The sequence below is a fragment of the Podarcis liolepis genome (genome assembly GCF_965112155.1).
Source record: "Podarcis liolepis genome assembly, chromosome: 3".
NCBI classification, from domain to species: domain Eukaryota; kingdom Metazoa; phylum Chordata; class Lepidosauria; order Squamata; family Lacertidae; genus Podarcis; species Podarcis liolepis.
This window is the reverse complement of record NC_139557.1, coordinates 70,197,390-70,217,205: the sequence shown is the minus strand read 5'-3', so window position 1 is coordinate 70,217,205 and position 19,816 is coordinate 70,197,390. Positions and strand designations below refer to the sequence as shown.

Genomic DNA, 19,816 nt, shown 5'->3' with positions numbered 1-19,816 from the left:
CAATTATAAACAACAGTTTCTAAAAACTAATTTAAAATGGCAATAATAAAGCCTTTTTTCACTGCTGAAGTGCTTTGACATTGATATAAAAAATTAAAACGAAAGGCTGTGTCTCTTCTAAAATAGCCACTAGTTGAAGGATCATTTAGCTAGTAATTCCTAATTCAGGTGCTGTAATGCCAGGGCCTCTTGTGATGGAGATCAGAGGTCTCTTTGCAGAACAAGATATACAGTCAAACAAGATTCAAAATGAATTATAACCAATTTTGAACATACTAAGGTGATTCAGTGAGTTTCCTTATTGAAAGCCTTACATATGGTGGCCGACTAGAATGAATCTTGCTTTATGCCGTACGATATCAAAGCCTGTAAGTCTTAGAGCTGCACAATGACATTTTTCTGTGCTTGTGATGAGAAAGAAGTGTATACCATGTGAATTCTTGCAAACTAAATTCCAATACTGCTCTGAAACACAGGTGCATATGACAAAACAGACACTTGTGCATTTTTCACAGAAATGGTATACTGAGATGTATCGTCTATAGCTGTAGTGGAAAGACATAATTATTATTTATAGTTTCTAATATCTATATGCTGGCCAAGAAAATACTTATGCACATATGCTTAATAAATCCAGAATAGCCCTGGTTCTTAGACTTGGGTGCTGCTAACACAGCGGTCTGACTTCACCAGACAGATGGATGCCAACAAACACCAAGACATAAGAATTTCTTACCTGTGCTAAACCTCCAATCTCCTTAACACAGACATACAGCCTGAAAAGATCTAGTGGCTTCTTGCCTACAGCAGGTAGACTGGCCACAGGCGTCCCCCTCTCTTCCATGAAGTTGAGATACCGATCCACCCACATTCTGCGCTCTGGTTCGTTTCCCAGCTCATACATTTTTGTGATCTTCTCTCCAGTTGTGGTAGACGAATTTGATTTCTAAAGCAAAAGCATTTTTTAAAAAAGCATTGGGGTAGGGGGCAAGAAGGGAAAAGATAGTAAGAAACTCACAATGGTGACAAAGAGAGGATGTTAAACTAAAGCTATCACACAACAGGCAGGAATGAAGGCTACTAGTTCAGGCACAAACAATACATTCTGTCCACATGCTGCAGTTTGCTCATCTGATTTGGTAAAACAAAGGGCCCAAACTCCCCCTTTTATGATTTTTTATGTTTTGCCCTTATACATGAACTTTGGATCTCAGAAGGCAAGTTTCTGATGATGCCTCAAGTCATTCATAACGTGGTTTCATTAAGCTATATGATATAGGAGGAAAAGAAAAAAGATTGCTTGGAAATTCACCTTAAAATGAATGCCACCAGATATGAGAGTGAAGAGCTAAGGGTGGGAAACCTACACTTCTGAAGAAATAATCGTAGAATGGAACAGGTCAAATCAATTTTGCCAAATCTGGTTTCTTGCTATATCTGGCTAAAAAGTTGTTAAAAGTAAGTCAACACGGTTATTAAAAATGTTCTCACTCAATTGCAGTGCATGAGCTGTCAAAAGTACCTTTTATCAGTTTTCTAGGGTCTTCCTATGGTCTTCTGAGCTCAATTCTAATTCTGTGTTGTTTATGAAACCCTGTCTCGAGTCATTCAAACATGACATATCATTTCTTCCCCTACATCCCTTTGTACCACCTGCATGTGAAGCTGAAGGGGCAAAAACTCTTTAAAATGATGATAGCAATAGTTGCTTGATGTTGGGGCAGTTGCCAAGGTCTCATCTTGTTTCACTGACTTCCCTGCTTAGGATGGAGTCCATTGTTTTTAATTAACCAAATCACCTTGGCTCTATAAAGCTTTTTTGCTTTATATACAAAATTCTCATTTATTCACAGTGATGCTTCTTATGTAAAGTTGTTGGTCACATTCTGAAATAAAGGACAGTATCAATTTGCTTTTAGCATATTTACCAAAGGGACACTTATTAATTACTTAGGTTGAATTGGGGTTTACTAGATGCAAATGGAGGGTTGCAACAGGAGAATGTGGCACATCTTATTGCCTTTCCTACTGCTTAATTTAGGAGCATATTAATTCTTTATCAACTTTGCCCTTAAAAACAATTGCATAGTAAGCTATTTTAGTGAATTTTTAAAAAGGCAAAAGGGCTATAGATATTTCACATATATTCACAATATCATTTTGGATACGTCAATATATTTGGAATGCAGGGAAGCAAACAAAGAAATGATTTATTGCCCCCAAACAACTAATTATTGCAGCCAACACTACTATTGTTAATTAATTTTTATATTTTCTTACTTGTGATTCCACATGCTCAATATTTGCAGCACATGTTATCCCTTAATAATATAACCCTTAATAATTTTTCACTCAGCTGCCATTCCAATTGCCTATTACAAGAAACATTCAGACTTAATGGCCAAACAAAGGTTTTTCAATTTTACACAGTGAAATACTTCTTCTTATAAAGCTATATCATCAAAAAAGGGGAAGTAGTTTACCGTCTTTTCTTTGCTGGGCACTTGTACTGTCTACATAAAGAAAAGTCACTTTTCAAAGAGATGGCAACAGGCCACAAAGTGACAACATAATCTGAAAACATTACTATTTACAGAAGGAAAGAAGGGCTTCTCACTGCAGGAGCTTTCAGGCTGTCAAGCTCAGTGAAGTGGGTGCAATTTTCCTTTAAAATGAAATATTAACTTCAGAAGAATAAGGAAAAAATCTTTCCACAGAGGGCTTGATTTCTGCTGTCTGCACCCCACAGCTAAAAACATTAAAAATTTCACATTTTGCACATGCAACTGCTTGGTCAAGCACAGATTACAGAAGCTTTGTATGGCCAGATTCTGCCTATAGAACATACTTCCTTCAAGTAAAGTTTTATACTTCACAATTCTAATATTTATTGCATTGTAAAATCGATAAACTATAAACTGAAGTCAGTGCAAAAATTAAAGCGGGAGTAAATAGTAAAAAATAATGAATGTAGCCTCAAATGGTTTTGTTGATGTACAGCAGGGTAAGTAAAGTCATTGTGCTGGTATTAAGTTAACCAGAAGTATTGCTTGATGAAAGCCTTCCGAAACAAGATGAGTAAATAATATAATTTCTGTATCAGATGTGTGTTATCCAGTATTTAAAACATTTGTGACTGGAAGAGTATGCTGATGTACGTGGACAGTAGTTGTGCATTTATTATTCCAAACCTGTCTGTTCTCAACAGTTACATTGTAGTGAACATTTGTTCCCATGTGTTCATGCAACACACCTCTGCAAGCATGTGCATCTAGCAATAAATAGTCACAGGTGAACTATAGCAAAGTTCAGTGCACATCAATTTTTGAGTGCCTGAAAAATTCTGAAGACTGCATTCACCATCCTGTAATTTGTATATGTTATTGTGCATGGCCAAAATCCATAGATTATCTTGCATATATCTGGTCAATTTCCAGAATGGTAGCTAAACTAGAGATTGTTTATTATAACTATTATAGTGTTGTCCACATTTACTAACTTATCTCTGTATATCTGGACATTAATTGAACACATGGGGTATTGTTAACATTCCTTGGTGATTGCTGGCTATCTTACATGTTCACTCTAAGTTATATATTAATGGGGGAAGTGACTCTCATTGTGTGAGGCAGAATCTGTGGACACAGAAAGGGCTGTGTACGGCAGGGGCCCCCGGAGGGAAGCAATGTGTATCTCTTCAAATATAGGAAGATACTTTATACTAAGACCAGGTCTAGCTTAGTATTGTCAACACTGACTAGCAGCAGCTCTCAGGTGGGAGTCTTTCCCACTTCTACCTGGAAACACTAGGGATGAGACCTTTTGCATGCAAATCATGTGCCACTGACTAGCAGCCCTTCTCGGTATGCCTTCGGGTAACTACAGATACTTGGCTTTGTATACTGATGATACCCACAGTGAAGAATTTAAGAGTTCCGAATTTGTGTGCTCACACACATATTCTCTCAAATATGCCATTTATTGCTATTCTATTTATGTACACAAAGTAAACATAAACTGATCCCATTAACAGCAGAATTGAAGATACCCAGTTTGAAATTCTCAGTAGATAATTACTCAACCCAGTGTCTTCATATTTTCCTGAAAAGCATGCCAGCTCTAGAACTCACTTTCTGCTAGAAATATGTGAAGAATCTGATCAGATGTTGGATATGGTTTTTGGTATCTTCCAGCCAATTGATATAAAGAATACAAAGCTGTTATCCTGAACACCCAGATCTGATAATTAATAAGGTTAGTAAAATCTGATAACCAGATAATTTGGTAGCCCAAATATATCTATATAGTTTAGCACCCTGATCTGAAATTTGCTTCGTTGAAATAATTTTCACTGAAATCAAAGGATTATGGTAAAAGGAAGAATATATACCTAACCCAAGTTATTTCTTTTCTGGTTCCTTATTACTTTTAAACTCAATCAAATCATAGATATGTCTTCGGAAAAAGTTTTACAATAAATTCTAAGAACTATATCTGAAGTGAGTGTTTACTCTAAATTGAAAACAGAAAGGTAATTACTCCCACCTTCTCTATCCCCCCCAAAATCTGAAATGGTTCTCTTTAATTTATGCGGAAACAAAACATGCATTTCTAACAGGCTCCCCTGGGGATGAATAACAGCTTAAAGAACTCATGAATACATATTTTCTACCGTAAAGATATTCTGCATTTCCAGAAATATTTAAAAAGACTGTCTATGCACTTAATGCCTCTCTGTGCCCATTTAAGAAAAAGTAAAATACTCAAGAAAATACAATAAATTTCTTCTTTGTAGAGTTGTCCATTTAGATAAGCATTCAGGCATGGACAGTTTTGACATTAGAGGGAACACACACCACCATATGCCTTCTGAGACTCAAAGTCATTGCCCTCTTTCCCTAGTTCCTCTCTACTTTTGTTGATGCTTTCACACTAAGGGCTACGAGCACATATCTCCAAAAACCCTCTAGAGCATAATGCACTTATTTAAAATATTAGTTACCTTTCTTTTTCTTTTTGCATGTGGCTTTTGTGCTGGTATTCATTTTGCCCACTGATAAAAGCTTAGCAATCTACTCTTAAGAGAAACAATTTGCCTGGAAATATTGTTTTTCATTTTTGGGACACCGGATTGTTTTAATCTTCAGGAACCAAACCAGATAAACACATGGCTGTCATTAAAAGCAGCAGCTGTATGTATATCAACCGTGACCTTTTCCATAATGTCTAATACAAAGTTGGGGAACCTTTTTCAGCCCTGGGGTATGTTATCCCATAGACAACCTTCTGGAAGTCACGAGTGGCGTCAAAACAAAAGTGGGTAAGGGTCACAGTGGGCACCCAAATGTAGACCATATATCACACCCACTCCAGCCCAAAGCAATTAGGCTTGAAAGGGGAATTCTAGTTTTTACATGCCTGATTGCCAGCGAGAGTGATCTTAATGGAGATTGCAGCTGGGTTGATGGAGACTGAACACAGCCATTGTTTGGCACCGCACCAGCAGGAGGCTATTTTCAAGTCCAATTGCAGCAGGTGAAGGTGGTGAGTTTTGGAAGTGGAGCTGTAGTGTGTTCCTTCTGGTGCGGCAATTAGGCTTGAGAATAGCCTTCCTGTGGCTCCAATGGAAGGTTATTTTCAAGCCTGTGTGTGTGGTTTGGTTGGGGAAGCCCCTCGGTTCTCAACTGGTTCATAGGCTGGCAGCTTCCCACTAGTACATGTGCCTTAATATAATCATATTCAGTGTCTCTCTGCCAATGGCCACCAGTGATATGGAGTGGTACGGGGAAATGCAGAAGACTAGAAAATCGGGGAATTGGTATGTCCTTGTATTAGACAGCATGGAGGTGGAAACTAGACCAAGTGCTGCTGTTTTGGGAGTCAGCTGCATGTCTTTTTCTAAGTTTGGATCAAGTATTTGTCTGATGAAATCAGATACTAATAAAATATTTTTAAAGAAAATATCTTCTTAGAGATCATTCCCCCCCTCCAAACCCTTTATACAATATTTTCTCTTATTGTCTTCTGGAATTTTCTTTTCCATTAAGGTGTCCTGGTGAAAATTAGGATTTAACTGAAGACCCTTCAGTATGTTTAGTGATCATTGCAACTGATGACATGAACATCCCATTCTTCATGCTGTCAGGACTCCAAAATTTATTTAAAGTAAGTTATTTATTTGTCTAACGAAATTGCAGTGGTTAAATTAAACATGTTAAGATTTTAGGAGGAATTCAACATTATGATCGTTCTGTCAGCGAAAGCACTTCGGGTTGCTAGATGGAACAAATTCCTCTCTCCTCCCCCCTGCATTGTTCTGGGGTGTGTGTGTCTCCCAACCTCCCAGAGCCAATCTGGGTCGGGAGCATGGGGGGTACAAGAGGAGAACATGGGGTGGAAGCCCCATTGCATTAGCAGGACTTGTGCTGGCTTCCACTAGAACAATTGTTTAGTTGAATTAAAGAACTGTTGAATTGGAAGGGATCCCAAGGGTAATCTAGTCCAACCTCCTTCAATGCAATTTGAATCCATAGCAGACCCTGCTTAGGTTTGAAAAATGTGCTAGCAGTTTTATTTCAGCGTCATCCTATTCAAAATCATTTTTGTGTTTAATGAACAAATACTTCTGAAACTACAATGCTATCTGAAGACTACATGTGTTTTTTAAGTGCAAGTGGATACTGTCAAATTGAAAAAGTAACTTTCCTGTAATGTATAAATACAATTTTATCCTGTATAATATTTTTATGACAGCAAACAGGTTTGGGTATTTGGAGATTACGATTGCTCCAAACTATAATGTACACTCAGAAATCACCCAATTCCTCAAGAAAGGAGAGTTTTATTCCTGTTTTTAGATGGTAATGCTACTCAACACCCAAATGGGGGGGGAAACAATTTTGCAAAGAGTTTGGACCCAGTAACTGAGACAATATGTCCTTAACCAACACAGTTAGCATGCTCTGTAAGCTGATGCATTATGAGAAATATGTTTTCTTCACAACATCTGCTGTATTACAAGAAAAGCCAACTTCTGTGATATACATAAATTTAATCTTCTTTTTATATAAAAGGACTGGACTAAATTTTGCCCTCAGCCAAGCAAGCTCTGTTCCCCCCTAGAACCGAGTCAAACAATGAGCTGCAGGAACATAACTTAGGGCAGAATTTAGCCTCCTCTGTCATTACAAAGAAAGAAAATCCTTTAGTGGATAAATAATGAAGGAAAGAATCTATAAAACAAACAAGCAAGCATTAAAATATAATAAGTACAAAAAAAACAAAACAAAAGCCAGAGCCACTTACAGGGCTTGATGGAGTCTTTGGCCAGCCTGGGCTGCCAATGCTATCACTTTCATCTCCATGAAATGAGGAGATGCTAGCAGAACTTGGGGACATTGGGGAAGGGACTGGCAGGTTGCCTGGGGTTGGGGGCTGTGAAATACCCTGAGAGATGTAGCTATCCTGTGGTAGAGGAATAAAAAAAGAGGACAAAGGCAGGGCAAACTTTATTAAAAATGAAAAAAATACATCCAGTTTAAACAGATTGACCATTTTTTTTCTTTTTAACTATATAAAACATATAGAGAGAGAAACACACATAGACACACACAGAAAACACATATACATGTAAATAAATAAATATATAGATAGATAATACGTAAATTATCAAAACGACATTATTATATAATTTGGAAAGTTTGCTGGATGCTTGGCTGAAGTAGCTATGCCACCATGCTTCCCTCAAGCTAAATGGAGTATCAAGCATGGGTTTCCCCTTATGAGATAAAGAGAAAAAAATAAATAAAGCTGTTCACCTTATTTTTATCAAATAAGGCAGGAAAGCAAAAGTATGCTGCTGCTGAAACGGCCAAAACAGGAAGCTATAACCGAAGATAGAGGAAATGGCTGTAAGTACCAAGGTAAGACCCATCCCCGACCCCCGCGCACCCAGTGGCGTAGCTCAATTTCCCCACAAGGTTTTCCATATGTTCCCTTGCCCCCGCGAGTTACAATGCCATAAGAACTAGTAACTTTCAGATCCACACAATGAGGGGAAGAAAATAAAACAACATAAAAAAAACCAGATTGCATGTGAATGGAAAAGAGCATGCGGGATAGAACAGAAAAGGGCAAGCTCAAATCAGAGAATGAAGGACAAAATAGCAGAGTTCTGCTGCGCCAAACCAACATCACATGCAGGTGAGGGAAGTACCTTTTTGCTCTCAAACTGAGGAGGCCCATCTTCTTTTCCATCTGGCTTGAGAGGGATGGGCAGTTTGGACTCGCCTGGAGTCATCATATCTGCAAGACCCATAGGAGCTAATCAAAAACAGGAGGTACGATTTAGCATCAAGGTTGACTTCTCGGTGTGTCGAAAACTGATGATACAAGAAACTGGAATATATGAATACTCCATCTTTTACAGAGGCTGAAAAGTCCTTTAGATCTCACAAGTTAAGTGCTATATGTGCAATAGGAGAAAATGTCTCCAAATTAGTACACCCACATAATCACTCTACAAACCTGAAACACAGTTTTAAGGTCTAATTTTAATATCTAATTATTGAGTGACTCACTTTAATAACTGACAGCAATATAATCCAAACCATACATGCTTGCCATGGTAATGCTGAAAAATTGCGGACAACTTCATTAGGCACCTCTTGGATTTGTGGAGTAACAAACTATGTTTGATTCTTAAGTCACTTTCTCAAGCACAAATGTTTTCATTATGAAAAGCTACTTTGGTTACTAGCATTTTAGCAGTCACTATATAATGCAATAATACAGCACCCCAGAGTATCCAGGCCCAAGGATGAGTTTGTAGCTACCTGGAAAGTGGCAGTATAATAGAAACTGATGATTTGGTTTCATGAGAGCATTTTCAGTGCCACCAGTGCTGGAACAGGTTCCTTTGTACTTTCATAGATGTGAACAAGCACCAGTTGACTTATGGTCAATTTGGATGCTTACTTCATAAGTTTAGGGCTGCCATACGTCCAGAATTTCCTGGACATATCTGGGAGTTGTCTGCCGAAAATAGCGTCCAGGGGAATTTTCAGAAATCTGTTAAAATATCTGGGAAAATCCGGGCATATGGCGGCCCACATTGGAATTTTAAAAAAACCCAGCTTTTGTCTAAAAAAGCTCAACAAATTTGCCAAAAAAGCTCAACAAATTTTCACTTTTTGAAATAAGGCAACCTATCATAAGTGGGAACGACAAACACAAGATATACTCCTGCTTGTTTCCCTCTTAATGTCCCCATCACTGATAAACAGATCTTGCAGGTGGAGTTGTGTTCTGACCCAAACTCTTGTGCCCATGGAACTCCTTTATGGGTCAGATTCATGTGGCAATGTTTCATATATGACTTCATTAGTGGAAAAACAGAAGTGTGAATGATTCTCACATCAGCTGTTCCAACTAATAAATTAAGGTCTGAATTGGCCCTTGTGGTATGTTATCTGACTACCACAATAAAATCTGTATGATTACACTATAAAATATCACATAATATTTCTCTGAGCCTCTTAGTTGCCAATTCCCAAGCCTACAACCTACTCAACTACATTCTTCAACTTGTAAATTATTCTGTAGATCTGTTCTGTGGCCGATGTGGGTATTCAGCTATTTTCCTTCTTAAAGAAGTCAGCTGGGAACATAGCTGAATGCTGATCATTCTCGTTCAGATAACACTTATGCAGACACTTTCCAGAGGTGTGCAAAAGAAATGTTCATTTTCTTCTCATTGTTTTGAAGGTGGGAAAAGTGCAGTATTGAGCTATTGTCACATTTTTCCTGAATTTCATGTTTCAAAGCCGAAAGTCAAAAGAAACATTCAGATCAATTATGTATATTGTGTTTTCTCTGTACAGTATAAAACTGTGTGAACAAACAGTGCAAGCTCACACTGTGGAATGAATACTTTAAAAACAACAATTTCTAAGGATGTACCACTGGACAAGTTACTGTAGTTATATGTTGTTCTTGTATTTACATGAAAACCAGTAAAATTATTTGGGGAGGGGGGAATAATTTCTTAAATTCTCAGCCTACCAGATCCCAAAGGTTTGAATGAGAGCAAAACATCTTAATGATGTGATTCAAGAAACATCCCTTTCAGCATTCCCTGTCATGTCTCAGCCTTTTCACTTCTCTCTAAAATGCCACTACACAAATCATTTGCCTTTCCCACTGCTTGATCCCCTCCTCAAATCTGTACATGGTTTCCCATACCCTCCTTCATCCAGGTTGGACTTACCTTTATAGGTCTCCAAAACCTTGCCTAAATCTCTTGGTCCTTTATTACCAATTATTATAACCTCCAACTCTACCATCGCCAGTTACCCAAATGTTTCTTACTCTCTCATCTGACTTCACACATTTCCCCTTGCTGTCCCCATGCATCAAAGTCCCTGGTCAATATGTGCATAGTGTCATCTCTCACTTTTTCCAAGAGGCCTTTGCTTTAAACTGCTGCAAGGCAATTGCAGATCTAAGATTCAGATCTAAGTCCTGTTGAGTTCAATGGGCCTTACTCCTTGGTCAGTGTGGTTCAGATTACAGCCTAACCTTATACACACTCAATTGGGAATAAGCTCCCCTGAACTCAGTGGGACTCACTTTTGACTGGACACGTGTAAATGATTGAATTGTAATATTTTAAATTTGCTGTTTACATTCCTTCCGTCCTTCCTATTCTTGTCTCTGCCTCCCCCAACTTGGTCTATTTCCTACTATTCTAGAATACAAGCCTTGGGGCATTTCACTTTCCCCCTTAAGAATTCTGCAGAGTACTATGTATACAGGTGCCACCGTAAGAGGGAGGGAGGGAGGGAGGGGGAGAGAGAGAGAGAGAGAGAGAGAGAGAGAGAGAGAGAGTGTATTCTTAAGAGTATTTGCAATCTCCATGGAATATACAGTGGCTAAACCAAATTTTAAAGTATAAGCATTTTTGAACATTTTTAGTTTCTTCTACATAATAGGTAAATATTATTAGTTGAACTTCCATTTCTGTTATTACCCTCCAAAATAAAAAAGAAGCCTGCAGATCTCAATGCAGTCACAAATGTATGTGAGCAAAAGGAGCGCCACATTTGGTATAGAACATATAGCTAACTAAGCTCAACACATTTTTGTTAACTATGCAAAATGTGTTTAAAAATAGTAGACAGGGAAGGAAAGGCTAAATAAAATATGATGGATATTGCAGAATAATAAAAATCTAGCCTGATTATTATTGGGCTGCTTTGCTTTTCTGTAAAATGATAATGCCGTGTTTTACTCAGCAGCCAACATGTGGGAGAACAAGCCAAAGGGGAAGGGGGGAGCTTTAAAAAACTTCACAGATTGCCCACTACAAAATGATTATTGCACATATTCATGTATTACTATGTTTTAGAAAATAATTAGTTTTAATTACAGCAGTGAGAGAGCAAGCAAGACTCTGGCGAATAAGCTGGCAAGCTTCATGGTGCTAATTTGCTAATATCTTTAGCATCACATCACTGCAGGTTGGGAGAACGGCTCTGCCAAAAAACCTACCCAGCCATGTGCCGCACGAGTTTACAGCTAACTATATACTCAATACTCATCTCTGAACTGCCATAGGCTTATTTGTAAGTTGCTGTGGTGCGTTTGTAGGCCAAACAAGGCATTTGAAATATTGTAATGTGGAAATTACTACAGTACTTGGCTTTAAAAAAGTAGTTTCAGTCTTGTATATTTAAAAATGGGAACAAGATGTCTATTTCCAAACAATGCAATAAGTGAGAAACAGCCAGTGTTTTTTATGAATGGAAGTAAAATGATAACAAAGCAACCAAAGAGTGACTAAATGCACAAGGTCATCCAAGTTGCATTTCTGACCTCACCCATTTGCTCTGGAGACAGCTGTGGGACTTAGGGCAGAAGCAAAAGACCACTCTACTTGTGGCCAGCATTTTTCCTACTTGAATTTAACTGCAGTAGTGGGAAGTCTGAATTTGATTGCCAAATCACTAGCTGCAAGTTTGTGTGATGCCACTGCAAGCTTTCTGAATGATGCTGGAGTGGTTATGTTGTGCAGAACAGCAGTTTATGCTAGCAGTGAAATCTTCAGGTGGCCAGTTCAGCTGCCTGAAGAAAGATTTTGCAAGGGTGATAAAATCTGAAAATTGTAAATAAAATTTTGAGTGATTATGATCCAGAGAAAAAGGCTGGGCTATAGAGCATTTGACACGTACTTCTTATGAGCTGCCCCAATCAAGCAACAGGGTGTATAAGAAGCCTTCCATGTGCGTTACTGGTGCAGATTCAGATGCAAACCCAGTTGCACATCAACATCTGCATTGCATTGCACAGGACTAATTGCTCACAACAACAGCTGGGTCTAAGTTACCATGTCATCTTGAGAAAGAAGTACTACTATAGTCTTTTGTGTAGCATCCATAGGTATTTCTTTATCCTTTGTTGAAATGCTTTGTAAAGACTTACAAGAATGCTTCCAAGGGATTTGTGGCTGGTATCCCTTTGCTTTCTAGTCCAATGACAAACTGAGGGTATTATTTTGACCCCTTTTCAAACAGTGAAAGAACACTATTGTCACAATTCCAGCAAATTAAGGCACGTGCGTGCGCACACACGCTCTCTTCTCCAGTGACCCTAATGATCCTGCCCACAAACTACAAATATATAAAACATTAAAAAGAAGAAGATAACAGTGAAATCTGTGATTGAAAAAGAGTTGCAATGTAGAGTGAATAGGTTCCAAGAACTAGCCCCAGGCTTTATTATAAGAAGTTGAAAGTCAGAATAATTTAAAAAAGAAAATATGGGTCAAGGTCCTGTTCTAGCTATACACCACACCAAACTTAGCTCACATGTGAGTTAAACTGCAGTCAAGTATCTTAAGACTGTCCTACAGTCAGGGATCTGTATTCCTGGGCTAGATGCCATGCTTGTCCTATAGGAGAGGCAATGGTGATCAGTCTGTGGGAAAACAGCCCACAGCAAATCATTAGGCTGAATTTTGGATTCTTCAGGAAGAGCCCAGGTCGGGACTTAACAATTCTGGGTCCAATCCACCAGAACCAGTAAAAATATTTGATTACATTAATTCCCCTTCTTCCTCCAGATGCTGCTGCCTAATGCAGTCAGACTACCAGCCTAGCACTGTCCTCTCCGACTGAGGAAGGAGTCCCTTTCAGTTCTCCTAAACAAGACCGTTCCATCTGGGGATTGAAGGTACAACTGTCTGTGTGCAAACCATGGGTGCACTACCACACAATGAGTTTAAAGTCACAACAACCTGGTGAGGTAGATTTGGCTGAGAGATCTGCCCAAGACTACATGCTAGACTTCGTATAAACCTATGTTCCAAGCAGCCCAGTACTTTAGCTGCCACCGACCCAATGTGGTCTTAAGCCTTTGTAAGAAAACGTTTGGACGGTTTGTGGCCTTCGATTTTAACTGTGATTCTGTACCAAGGTGTTTTGGGTTGTATCAAGTGAAACGTGGAAAATCACACCCTATCTGCTAGAAAAAGTAAAGGGTTGATTTGGCTTTGAGGCAGGAAAGAAAGAGAGGTGAGTGCTCATTGCTTTGTTTAAAAAGGGGGGTTGGTGGGTGGAATAGCTCATGTCATTTGGTCTTGTGGACTAAAACATACAGAAAAAGCAAGGTTGCTGTGCGGAGAGTAAATGTGTATCTGCAGCAGAATCTAACAATGTTACACACACACCTGCCCTTTATTTTAAAAGGGACAGCCTGACCAAAAACTTTGCAGGAGCTCCAGTTCAGGCATATATTGAATGGAGCTGTATGGGACAGTTTTGTGCATATATCATTTCAGCTCCTGAGATCTGGTCCTTGCACAAAGGCTCACTTTAAGCCCAGTGATATGAGCTTGGCAGCAGAGCTCCGTATCAGAGTATATGCCCAGAAACATCCCACCCCCCCAAACATTTCTGCAATGTAAGGCCATCTTTAAAAAATGGATTCTGAAGTCTGAATCAGTAGGAGACAGATTATGCAAAACTGCATGACTGCCTAGAATAACCAGCTTTTCACAGCAAAGGATCACCGTGCAGTCACTAGTTTCCCCCTGTGTCTGGAACAGCTTCATTTGCCCAAATGTGACTCTGTGCATGGATTGCCTACCACCGTAAAAGACTGAGGATTTCTGCACTGTATACCCGAGTGTACACTGAGCTTTGGTTTGAGGCAAATGGCTGCAGAAACTGCAAATGTGCTTTGGTTGAGACACAACTGGATTGAGCGGCAAGAAAACCATAAGTGTAAAAAATAATAATAATAATTTTAAAGAAAAAGTAGATGGAGTAACACTTTTTGTGCCTGCAATAAAAATTGATCATAAATACCTACTTGCCTTACAGGTATATTCACACGCACTTCGTAATATTACACACTGCACTACCATTTTCACTAAAATTCAAAAATGAAATTAATATCCACCATTGTTAACAAAAAAGGGGGAAGCCTTCTGTTCATCTGTCTTTTTGAAGAAATTCCTTCACTGCTTTCTCCTAAACCCCTGGCATTATAACTGAAGAAACAGTTGTCATATTCATAGTCACACTGATTCTATTTAAATAATTATTTGCTCACTGAAGCCTATTACACAAGGGAGGTTTTCTTTCAGAGCATCGGGGCTCTACACTAGTTAAGAGACGTTTTCTGTATCTGCCATGTTTTCTTAACGGAACAGGGAGATGGCTGAAATGACAGTCATCTAAATCGGTGTCTGCAACACTGCTTAAATTCCACTGGCAGAGCTGCAACTATTATCTTTTGATTTTTCTGTTTCCTGCACCAGAGCTACAATTTGGGGCAATAGGGACCTCTCTGAAAATGCTGGTCATCTTTCCTGTGTCCATTCATAGTACATATGGGCATGGGTGGTTATAGGTCAAATGCCGGTTTCAGGTTTGGCCATGATCCTGAGGACTATGTTTCTACATGTAGCTGAATCTTTCTATAATGTGCAGCATGTGCTAATAGTGGTTAAGACCATTAGCCCAAAATATACTGGACTAGAACTGGTCTGACTCAGGTTGTACACACATTGCTGGCTTAAAACAGATCAAAATTGTTCTTTTTTGCTGTGTTTGCACATTACTGTACATGTCAGCAGACTTTGATGTGTATCACAGTTGCCTGCTCAATGTTCACACCACTGAGTTGAGACCGGGCAAGTATGTCTTTACCTGATGAGCAATTCTCAATTTGTATTGAAGCTGTTAGGGTGTGCACGCGCATCAAAATGCAATATTTGGTGACTTTGGGCCATTCACTATCTCTCAGCCTAGCTACCTCCCAGGATTGCTGTGTGAATAAAAGGGGGGATGAGAACCTTGTACACCACCCTGAGCTCCTTAATGAATGAATAAGCTTGGGAACAGGGAGATAGGGATAACAATTTTCTCAGCTCTTGATGGAAAGCGACTTGATTATATACATGAATGATGGCAAAACTTATATTTAAGTTAGTTTCTGGAGGTGAAACCAGATATACAGAATCCATAGAGTCACCACTTAAAAGTACAGCCAAGCACCACCATGGTTGAATCCTGGAAACTGCTTTCAATGCTAAATTCAATTGTAGTACATAAGTAATAATAAATAAAGAGAGCAATTTAGATTAGGGATAGAGTGGCCTTCCTTCTTCACTGAATAATTTCACTCAAGATCTGGGGGACTGAGGCTTCCAGGCAGCAGGTCATGCTATCTAGGGAAGCTTGAGCTTAACATCTCCCTCTCCTCCCACTTTCTAAAATTCAGCACTGAATAAAAGAGGTGGGCAACTTGTGGCTCTCCCTATGCTGCTGGACTCCCATCAGCCTTAGTTATCATGGCCAATGGGCAGGAATGAGGTGAACTGTAGCCCAGCAACAACTGGGTGGCCACAGCTCCCCTACTCTCTGGTATAAAAGTTTATCATATAAGTTGCCTGCACCCACATGCCAAGGCAGTTATCTAGTGCCTTCAGACACATGGCTGAAGCCAGCATCAGCATCCTTATATATGCTTGGAAATATGGGAAGTGCAGGGATGGTAATGCTGGGCTTCACCAAATGACTAAAGCCAGCAGGCAGCTGCCATATAGGACATTCTTAAATGGCTGTCATGAGGCTCCTGCTTGTCTGAATCTGCCCTTGTTTCTCATCATGGATTTGGTAAGGTAAAATAGCTCACCAGTAAAATATTTTCAAACTATGTGCACCAGTCCCAGTCCTTATAATGATGCTAGTATATTTCCTTGGAGCACAAAAAACTGTAATGTTTTGTGATGCTGTGCTTTCACAGCTGATGAAATAGCCTCCTCTCAACACTTCCTGATCAGTGGAGCATGTTAAGTCGTTTTGTGGCTGTAATTTGTGTCTTTAAGCTAGCTGTACTGTGTAGAACAATTTGCAGAATACACATCATAGGCCCCTACACATCACATTATTTATAAATCTACTTAAATTTACTTAACTTCTGGTTAAATGTAAAACATATGCCAGAAATTAGACTTCTGAAGCTTAGTTTATATGAACAGATTCAATTAATTCTATCCCATTAAATATTTGGTACCCCAAGATTGCTTGTCCCATCTCCACAACTAAAATGATGGAAGCCTTTTCTGTAAATGATATCAAGGGTACAGAATTGCCAGCTGCTAAATCAAAGTTTACACTTCAGGGACACTTTTGAGCAAAGTGATCCTTCTCAATTGGCCAGAGTCAATTCAACAACCTGATATGTGATCAAAATGTGCTCATGGTTTGGAAAAAATATTTAATTGATCTGCCTAAGTTCAATCTGAGCCTTGACCCTGCTAAGATTTCAAATGCCCTCAGAGATTCTGGATGAGTGCTATTGCAACATACATTTTTGCTTACTTCAGTAATTTTTTAGGAAGGAGATAAACGAAGACATCTACTATATGCCTGTGTCATCTTTGAACATGCATGTAATAGATTTCATCAGCAGTTACTAAAAATCATGAAATAAGTTAGATCTACAAGGGGGGAAAATAATTTCTTGTGGTAAACAAAAATAGAGAAGTTACAAGCTCGGACTTCTGGAAAGCAACATAAAATTATTTTATTTTCTTGTAGTAGACTGAGGGTTGGAAACTGGTTGTGGAGTTTTATTTAAAATAGAAGGAATTATTGTAACATAGTACATTTTTCTGGGTTGTTTGCATGATCTTGATTATGATTGCTGGTTAAAGCCATTGTTTGTCTGTTCTTTTTTTAGGGTCAATGGCTGAAACAAATAAACCACAACAAGCACTACTACCAGTGCATGTACTATATTTTTACAGGACACACCATGGATTAATAAATATGGAAGTGAAAACCTCAAAAATGCATAAACCAAAAATAAAAAAGAAATAAAGAAAGCTCTGATACATGGTTCAATTATTTTAAAAATTCAATATTTTGGAATGCAGAACACAATAAAAATACTATGACTACTCCATACAAAAGACTGCTAGGATAAATGATTTTGCACTGAACAGATTTCCACCGTATGAAATAACGAATGGCTGAATTATCTGAACAAAAAAACCCCTCTGTGAATCTTCCTTTAAACTGGTTATTCCTTTGCAATACATAAATCTTCTTAGGCAGGGCACTCTGCCATCTGTTTGTTGGTTATTTTTCCAGCTCTGGGGGCCAGAGTAAAAGGGGCAAAAAATTACTGCTGCTAAACAGCAAGCCAGGATTTATAGTGCAGTTTCAATGCTCAAAAGTAATTTTATTTCATCCAGGCAGACAAAACACATTACTACATAACCCAAACACAGTATTACCTGGGACAGCTCTGGTCGGGGGAGGGGGGAGCAAGCTATTATCTAATGGCCTGTTCAATAGATTTTTTCCTTTTCAACTGAAGTAAAAGTGTGCTGCATGGGCAAACAAACAACCTCCTGCCTAACACTAAGGGAAGCAATTTTATTTTATATTTAAAAAAAATATCTCCCTGATTAACAATCTGTATTCTTACCCTTGCTGAAGACACAGCACAAAACCATTATAAATAAGACATGTGGGAATACCTCTGCTAAACTGTTGTCTAGAGAGTATAAAAACAGGTATAATGAGACTCTAGGACAACAATGTGCATTTTCAGCTGTCAGAAAAAGAATTAAACGGGACCAATGTTTGGCAATCAAAAACTTTAAAATGTTTAAGAGAGCTGGGTGGCTGGTTGCGTTGTGGAGCAGAATCATAGAAGCTGTACATGTTTTCAATATGTGTATGTGGGGTGGGGGAAACCCTCTGAGTTTTATTACGAGGCAGTTAATTTCACAGTCGACATAAACATGCTGCTTAAACAACAGGCAAATCATCTGAAAGATAGAATGGGGGTGGGAAGGCAGGGGGAGAGATAATAATATCTACCAGCATGTAACACCTTCATAAAAGTTTGGAGGAATCACTATAAACAGTAAAGACAGAATCAGCTGGTTCTCACATTATTCTTTTAATGAGGAAATGATTGTATTCAAGTGCTCCCCTGTCTGTTTTGAAACTTAGGAGAAGACTATAGGCTTCTTTCCTCCAGCAGCCAAGTAGAGGCAGTAGCAGCAGCAGCAGGAAAGGATTGCTCACTAGCCTTACTTTGGGCTCCTGGAGAGGAGAGAGGAACCAAAACTGTTGCAAGAAGCAGGAGCAGCAACCGATTTGTTTTGTTTTAAAAGGTAACTGAACTCCATTTTCGCTGGCAGTGGTGTCCTGAGCAGATAAGCACAAGAAGCCATTGCTAGATTTGCCTTAAAAAGAAAAAGAAATCTAAAGGTGCTGCTGCAGAAAGCAGGTTAGTAACAGTGGTTCCTCTCTCCAATAATCATGACATAATGTTAAGAAGTCATCTGAAACCCAGCAATTAAACCCAGTTACTCTCTCTGTCTTGCATACACATTATACTTTTTTTGCCATCCATCACAGCAATACATGGTTGGATAGCCTTGCCCTCTATGGCTGTATCGTACTAAGTCACACCCAGAGTAGTCCCACTGGAATCAATGGTCTTGTTAGTAATGACTAACTAAAGTCCATTGATTTCAGTGGGCTTATTTGGAGTATGACTTAAATGTAATTAAAGGAAATCTAGTTACTATGCAATTGCACACTACAACATATTCATGAATGTAATAGTTGGGGATGGGAATGAGAAAAGAAATAATGTACTGCTAGGGAGAACGGTTTGAGTCCACATCAAATGCAAATGAGCACTTGAACAATCCCATCAACAAACAGATCCCTGGCATGGTATTCCTGCAAAGAAATATAAATGGAAAAAGACCCTTTGTTAATTTTATTTGTTAAGTCCATTTTTTTGTCTATTTCAGTGAGTGAACATAATTACTGGGACTTCCAGAGAGTTATACTTTATTCTAAACACAGTGAGTGACTTTTGGTACCTTGTTGGTCAGGTTCCTAACCTAAGATGATGTCAGTTCTGTTGCTTAATTACAGCTGCACCAGCCTCAGAAAACTTACTACATTTTAAACATGTCTTCTTTCAGACCTGTCAGTTTTCAAACACGCCATGTTCACATTTTCAAGGAAAAACAGAAGACAACCTAAGGCTGTAACATATGCAGGATTTGATACAATAACAGGAAACTCCTGTTTTAAGGAACACAGAACCAGCTGCACAGGAGAAACCCTTTGCTCCATCCAGTACAACCTAATGTACTCAGAGGTAAGTCCCACCAGGTTCAATAGGGCTTACTCCCAGGTAAGTGGATATGGAATAGGAGCCTTAAGGGTGTCTACCTTGGAAAAAACAGCCGTTCCTGAAAAGTTACCAA

General features: G+C 38.8%; 1 protein-coding gene and 1 long non-coding RNA gene across 22 annotated transcripts in view; one reads left to right on the top strand and one right to left on the bottom strand.

The window, feature by feature from the left end:
* The window catches only part of ARID1B (AT-rich interaction domain 1B), a 357,120-nt gene that overhangs the window by 28,448 nt on the left and 308,856 nt on the right, over positions 1–19,816 (bottom strand). For 11 of the 18 annotated variants that reach the window (XM_083496337.1, XM_083496348.1, XM_083496349.1 and 8 more), the window contains 3 exons: positions 8,216–8,322; positions 7,306–7,464; positions 737–946 (listed from right to left, as the gene is read on the bottom strand). In XM_083496337.1, the coding sequence (XP_083352463.1) occupies positions 737–946; positions 7,306–7,464; positions 8,216–8,322 (476 nt within the window). The remainder of the gene's footprint in view (positions 1–736; positions 947–7,305; positions 7,465–8,215; positions 8,323–19,816) is intronic. The other 7 variants (XM_083496351.1, XM_083496339.1, XM_083496340.1 and 4 more) reach the window with 3 other exon arrangements.
* On the top strand, positions 953–19,800 carry LOC310703884. 4 transcript variants are annotated; one of them, XR_014524417.1, is made up of 5 exons: positions 953–4,254; positions 6,048–6,165; positions 7,837–7,922; positions 13,121–13,302; positions 17,251–19,800. It is a non-coding gene; the product is annotated as an uncharacterized lncRNA (long non-coding RNA). The 4 variants fall into 4 exon arrangements; XR_014524418.1 differs by having other exon boundaries at positions 953–6,165; positions 13,121–13,230; XR_014524419.1 differs by having other exon boundaries at positions 953–6,165.